At 39.8% G+C, this 7,526-nt stretch overlaps 1 protein-coding gene across 1 annotated transcript; it reads right to left on the bottom strand.

Moving 5' to 3' along the window:
- Positions 1–2,738: 2,738 nt before the first annotated feature.
- Positions 2,739–3,833, bottom strand: gtf2a2 (general transcription factor IIA, 2). Its single transcript, XM_054771193.1, has 4 exons — positions 3,618–3,833; positions 3,219–3,323; positions 2,996–3,122; positions 2,739–2,926 (listed from the first exon to the last, which is right to left on the bottom strand). Exons 1-4 carry the CDS (start codon positions 3,687–3,689, stop codon positions 2,901–2,903), a joined length of 330 nt encoding a protein of 109 aa, XP_054627168.1. The 5' UTR covers positions 3,690–3,833; the 3' UTR covers positions 2,739–2,900.
- Positions 3,834–7,526: the final 3,693 nt, after the last annotated feature.

Here is a 7,526-nt window from a genome sequence, read left to right as displayed (position 1 = left end):
CTGTGCAGATTGTACAGATATTATTCACGTGTGTGTTCAATATTCTAGAAACTCTTAATTCCAGGATACCATTATGAACTTCAGCTACCAACAAGGATCACAGGTCTACCAACTTTACAACACGGGCGTCACACGCTCACAGCTGAACCTCGGCGATCGGCAGCGGCTGACCAGATGATCCGGGTCACGGCACCAGTTTTATGTAGCAGACTTGTAATGGCATCCGGATTGAAGAACACACACCAGGTCAGGATCTGTACATTTATTTTCTGTGGAACAATGGCAAGGATGGCACAATATTAGCGGGCACACACAGCAGCATTCCGTGACTTCAGCTGCTCAAACGTCCACCTTATGGCAGCAGACACGCCTTTCTCCCTGTGTGCGTCGCTATAAAGGGTCCCCCTTGCAACAGCAACCGCAACAAAAATAAGTTTCATCAAAACATAAATGCAGGTTTTGAGAATGTTCACAACAAAAAGCACAGTATTTTAAATCAAAGATTTCACTCGGCTACATATATACTATGTAGTAGTATGATATATATGCGGTATATATACTATATAGTAGTATGATATATATGCGGTATATATACTATTTAGTAGTATTGTGTATATATATACACTATATAGTAGCATGGTATATATGCGGTATACATACTATATAGTAGTATGATATATATGCGGTATATATACTATTTAGTAGTATTGTATATATATACTATATAGTAGCATGGTATATATGCGGTATACATACTATATAGTAGTATGATATACAGTATATGCGGTATATATACTATTTAGTAGTATTGTATATATATACTATATAGTAGCATGGTATATATGCGGTATACATACTATATAGTAGTATGATATATATGCGGTATATATATATATATATATATAGAAATAATATATATATATACTTTCAGTATACTATATAGTAGTATGGTATATATATATATATATATACACTATATAGTAGCATGGTATATATACTACATAGTAGTATTGTATACGCCCAAAGTCAGCTGGGATAGGCTCCAGCATGGCCCCATGACCCTAATGAGGATGAAGCAGTATAGAAAATGGATGGATGGATGCATAGAATGGTATATATATATATATATATATATATAGTATATAGCAGTATGGTATATATGCGGTATATATACTATATAGTCGTATGATATAGTTTGAAAAATATTTGTTATATTTTCTGCAGGTTAAGGAAAACTGCACTTTTTTGGAATTTCTTGTGTAAGACGTGGACACTTACTGTATGTCTTTCTCTCTTCTATGCCTTCGAAAGATATGAAAACAGATAAAAAGAGACAGCTCATGACTTATTACTTACTTCATTTAAAGATATCAAAGCTATTTTGTAGTTGGATTAACATGTAAAATAATACAATCATAAACAGTGTTCCCAAAGTAGCCTGCAACAAGTGATTAACATCCACCAAGTAGCCAACTTCATTTGTTTCCAATGATTCTATACTGTATGTGTTAAGGCTGTAAAAGCCCCCACCATACACATTTTCTCACATTCCTCTCTTGTTTAAACACTCGCAAAGTTCACATTTTGTTTGAGTTTTAATGATCAACCTACGAGGTTGGACACGAGTAATTATGAAGAGACTCACGCCAGTGGCGGAGCCAGAAATCTTTCATTGGGGTGGCCAAGGTGAGACCATTTCTCCACCCATCAAAGTTAAAGTATGAACTTTGATGGGTGGTTTTGCAAGAATTTTCTAGTTACACCTTCCTGTAACAACTAGGCCTTTTTTTGGTGCCTAGCCTAGCAATCAATGATAAAATTATTTCTATGCAGTTTTTTACAGTAGGCTTTGAGTATTTGCACTTATCTAATGTCTTTTTGTACCAAAAAACAGCTTTTTTAAAAGCTACCACAACTACCAAGTTACATTCATTCTGATACCACACATGATTCGCGCAAAGGTAGAAGACATGTGACAAAATTTCTGCTTTCTTCCTGCCTTAACCTTATCCTGAGATAAAAAAAAATAATGGTTTACCGTAGGAAAATAATTAGACAAAGATAGACTTTAAATTCCGTACGTAAACAATGTTTGCAGGCTGCCACACAGCCAATTTTTCGTCCGTCTCGAAGCTAAAATACATCTTACGAGCTTGATAAATGACACAAAAGCGTATAAATCTGAGTAGTTATAACCTTTAGCAGTTGATTTTGGTGGCTATACGATCAATCGAAGTTTTACCAGTGCGTTGCCATACTGTTGTCTCACAGCAAAGTGGTCTCACCAAGATGGCCGCCGCAAATTTCCATTGGCTTCAAAAATAAAACAATAGAAGCTCGATCCAGTCTTTTTTTTATATCAGTGGACTTAGCTCATTGGCAAGCAAGTCTGTGGAAGAGCAGTCATTAGTCTTAGTGGGAGGAGTTAGTCTGTGTGACAGGAAGTAGTGTGTCTGTGAAAAAGGAGTAAGTTAGTCTTTGTGGGAGGAGTGACTTTGTGAGAAAAGTAATTCAGTATGTGGGACGAGTTCACAAGTCTTGTGGGTTGAGTTAGTCTGCATGTCAGGAGTTAATTGGCCTCTGTGGGAGGAGCCAGCCTAAGGAAGAGTAGTTGGTCAGTCTGTGGGAAATGTCAGCTTGTGTGTGGGACGAGTTCATCTTGTGGGAGGAATGAATTCAAGTTGTGTGGGAGGAATTCGTCTGTGATGTCATCAAGGAACGCTCACCTTCATTTTCTCAATTTTTATTTAAGTTTTAGCAAAATAAACACAAACGTAAAACAAAAAACAATAAAAAAACTGCTGCATGCTGACGTGCACTCACATGCACTCGCATGCACACGCTGCAGCGGCGCGTGAATAAATTATACTCATATGTACATTTCCCGGCGGTGGGCGTGGTCACTCGGCGGCATTGGAGCCGGAATCTGAAGAAGGAAAAAAAGGGTTTGATGGAGACAAGCAGCGCCAGGGACACGGTGACGACACGCACTTACTCTTGCCGTCGCACGCCACGATCTTGACCTTGTCCACCTTGACGAGATCGGTGACCTCTCTGAACTCCACGTCGTTCAGAACAAACGTCCAGACGTTGTCACAGAAGCGATACGTGTTCAAAGAACCCTGAGAGACAAACAAACAAACGTGGCCGTCACGAGCGAAGCCACGGGGATTGACTTGGCGCAAACGCTGACAGTGCTCCGTGGGGTCAGGGGTCACCTTGAAGTTGACTCTGTTGCGGACTCTGTTGGCCAGCGCTGTGTTGATGGCTTTGTCAAACTGGAGCAGGACCTGCAGGGCCAGCTGGGGGGTTATCTGCTGGGTCTTAAAACACACACACAGGTACGTTACACGATTGTTTCACATGCATTTGTCTCTCGCTAGCCTACTTATTAATATAAATACAAATATATAAAGTGAACGTGTGGTCTGTACGGCTGGCTTGCTTATATTAATATTTTCCCATGATCACGTTGTAAGATACTGTAAGTATTTCCTGATAATATAAGTACAGCGTGTTAAAAGTGTCCATTTGTTGTAAACGTGACGACGAGAGAAGTTCCCGACCGATGTTTTGCTAAACTAATGGAAGCTAAATAGCATTAGCAATGGAGCCACCTGGATGAGCTCGTCCAGGCTCTCCTGTAGGCTGTTTCCCAGGGTGGTGTTCCTGTACAACTGGTACGCCATGCCGGAAGCTTCGGGAGCCCCCCCAAAAAACGAAATAAATAAACGGGAACGTTAGGCGAACGACGATAAGCAGCCAATTCGTTGCCCTGCACACTAAGCTAGCAAACAAGTAGGCGGAGCTTATCTTTTTCTCTTCTTCTATCGCCACTCACCGCATTCAAGTAGCGCCCCCTAGGGCACAGGACTGTTGTAGTAGACGTACAGTCACAGCACGACAGCAGTTTGACGTTTAAATGCTGCTTCTCTTCGAGCGGCGCGAAAAGCGCTTTTACCTGAATTTTAAATCTAAACATCATCATGGAAAAAATAAAGCCGTTTGAACGAGTACTTTTTGCTATGTTCGTTGTGCTTGTGCAGTTAACACAATGTCCACCAGGTGCCAGCAAACAGCAACCAATGAAACAGTTTCAACTTAGCTGTGAAAAAATATATTATTGCACGGGATATCAGCGGCGGTGCTACGGGGGGTGACACGGCTGGGGATCCTGCAGCACACACCTTTCCGCGTGGAGGAGCTGTCAATGAAAGCGCGTCTTACATGAACTGCACGCAAGTTTTCCATGATGACTTTGGTCGGTTTGGTCCGGTCAAATTTTCTTACAGTGTTGACTTTGACTTAAATTCCTGAAGCGTGATTCAGCACATAAATACATCTGTAGCAAGCATGAGTGGGTATGTAAACCAAGGAGTTCAGAGTTCAAACAGGAGTGCCCATCGGCATCTACTTCCGTATTATGGCCTGCGCGGGTTTGGCCGCCATGATGGTGAGCAAAATCCAGACAACATGTCCTCCACTGTTAATTGCTCTAATAGACGCTCCACATGTTATTACGTCAAAAAAGCCTTAACCTATCGTACCGATTTTGTCAACCGGAAGAGGCGGGAGTGTTCTCTATGTCGTTTATGGTGACATTTGAGAGTATTCACAGTCTTCAGTAAACCAAACATGCATCTTTTTGTCATTTTTAAACACAAGTGAGTCGTCAGTGAAGCCAACGTGATAATAATGCAAGTAGCTAATCTAATCCTCAATTCGATGCCTTACAAATGGCGCGTCCAATGTGGGTATGAGTCGCGAAGCTTAGCAAGACGTCTATTGATTCCTAAATGAATGAACAACAAAAGTTTATGGAGGATTTGAAGCCACTTTTGCTACTCGTGCTCAGATCATTCTTGCTGAGCTGGCAGAAGCTCGAGATGAGCTGATTATTCCCGCCGTGTGCGCCGGGAAGCCGTGGAGATTCCAGGTCATCCCGTGTGATACAACTCAATTCACTTTGTTGTGACTGGGATTTATCGGACTCGCCGGGAGGAATAATACGGAGTCCCGGAGGGGACATGGAAAAAAAATATGATGGGTAAAAAAAAAAAAAGAATGAACTATTGCGAGATAACGCAAAATAGTATTGCGTTTCTTCGCAAAACAGTTTTGCGTTATCTCGCAAAAGTTCATTCTTTTTTTTTTTTTTTACCCATCACATTTTTTTTCCTCCATGTCCCCTCCGGGGCTCCGTAGAATAAGACGATAGAAGATTCCTGCGGCTCCGTGAAAGACCGCAGCAACGATAAGCTTCCACTAATGAGCTTGTTAGCTGGCTAATGAACTTTTGCAAATGGAAGCACCGCGCACGCTTTCTTTGTTTGGTGTTGCTTTGTGCGCAAACAAAATCAAAGACTTCAAGCTTGTCAGTGTTTATGGCAAGTAACCGTTATCGTGGTCGGTCATGGTAACCATGGAAACGAAATACAACTAAACGCCTGTCAATGTCACGGATGACACATAGCAACTAGTTAAGGAACTCAGTGAAGCTAACCTACTGAACGAACTAGTCTCAGTGATACCTAACTAGTTTCCAATGCTGCAAATCAATTAACTAACAAGTCTTAGCTGAAGCTAACTTGCTAAACTAACTAGTCTAACCTACTTAACTGACTAACTTAGTGAACTATGATAACCTATTTATCTAACTTGTTTTTCGTTAAGATAGCCTATTTGACTAGTTCTGTAAGTCTAACCTATTGAACTAGTCCAAAGTGAAACTCAGCTGTTGAAGCTAATCTAATGTAGTTAACTAAGTAATGAAGGTAACATATGCAAGTAAGCTAACCTATTGAATTTACTAGTTTTAATGAAGCTAACCTGTTAAACTAACTCGTTTTCAATGAAGCTAACCTTTTGAACTAAGCTAACCTACTGAATTTACTAGTTTTCAATGAAGCTAACCTATTGAACTAAGTGGTTATCAATGAAGCTAACCTTTTGAACGAGCTAGACTTGAATGACGCTACGCTGCGTGTGAGGAAGTCGTTGGGAGAAAAGCCTCACAGAAAGTTCCAGGAGCTTTTTTGTTGTGTCAAAGATCATTAATGTTGTCAAAGATCATTAATGCAAGTGTTTGGATGGTCAAGCGGTCACATGATTGCCGGGCCTCGTTAGCGTCATTAACAGAGAAAGCGGCTTCTTTAATGATGCCGCCATTAGCCGGTCAGTGATGCGAGCGACATGGTTATTATTTAGGTCGTTATGCTAATTAGGTACGTCAAACATTGCATCCATCGCTCTTACTTTTAGAAAGCGTCTCCATCTCCAGTCTGGTCTACACAACTTAACGTTTTAACGACAAAGAGACGCGGCAACGCAACAAAACCAGCCTGCGGCCGGCCGGCTGGCGACGCCGATCTGTCGAGCCGTGTTTGCCCGAAGAGAGAAGAAGATTTAAAAGGTCAGAGTTCGTTTTAAATGGAAATCAAACAAATTTTGGAGATGATGAAGTCCAAATCCTCCGCAAACACGTTCACAGCCTTCGTGGGATTAAAGCACACGCGTCTGGAATCCATGAGTTGCAAAATAAAACAATTGGACCAGAATGATGTACATATTATACAGTGTATATACGGTATACTAGCATATATTATACCGTATATACTGTATACTAGTATATACTAGCATATGTTATAGCGTATATGGCTGTACACAGTATATGCACATATATACTGTATACTAGCATATGGTATACTGTACATACGGTATACTATCATATATTATAGCGTATATACTGTATACTAGGATAGTATACAGTATATGACTATACACAGTATATGCATGTATATACTGTATACTAGCATATAGTACACAGTATATGCATGTATATACTGTATGCTAGCATATAGTACACATTATATACATGTATATACTGTATCCTAGCATATAGTAGACATTATATACATGTATATACTGTATACTAGCATATAGTACACAGTATATGCATGTATATACTGTGTACTAGCATATAGTACACAGTATATGCATGTATATACTGTGTACTAGCATATAGTAAACATTATATGCATGTATATGCTGTATACTAGCATATAGTACACAGTACATGCATGTATATACTGTGTACTAGCATATAGTACACAGTATATGCATGTATATGCTGTATCCTAGCATATAGTACACAGTATATGCATGTATATACTGTGTACTAGCATATAGTACACATTATATGCATGTATATGCTGTATCCTAGCATATAGTACACAGTATATGCATGTATATACTGTGTACTAGCATATAGTACACAGTATATGCATGTATATGCTGTATCCTAGCATATAGTACACAGTATATGCATGTATATACTGTGTACTAGCATATAGTACACAGTATATGCATGTATATGCTGTATCCTAGCATATAGTACACATTATATGCATGTATATGCTGTATACTAGCATATAGTACACATTATATGCATGTATATACTGTATACTTGCATATAGTACACAGTACTGTATATGCATGTACACTGCGTAACATCAGGGTGATGACAA

The sequence above is a fragment of the Dunckerocampus dactyliophorus genome, chromosome 3, assembly GCF_027744805.1.
Source record: "Dunckerocampus dactyliophorus isolate RoL2022-P2 chromosome 3, RoL_Ddac_1.1, whole genome shotgun sequence".
In the NCBI taxonomy this organism is placed as follows: Eukaryota; Metazoa; Chordata; class Actinopteri; order Syngnathiformes; family Syngnathidae; genus Dunckerocampus; species Dunckerocampus dactyliophorus.
This window is presented reverse-complemented; position numbering and strand designations above follow the sequence as displayed.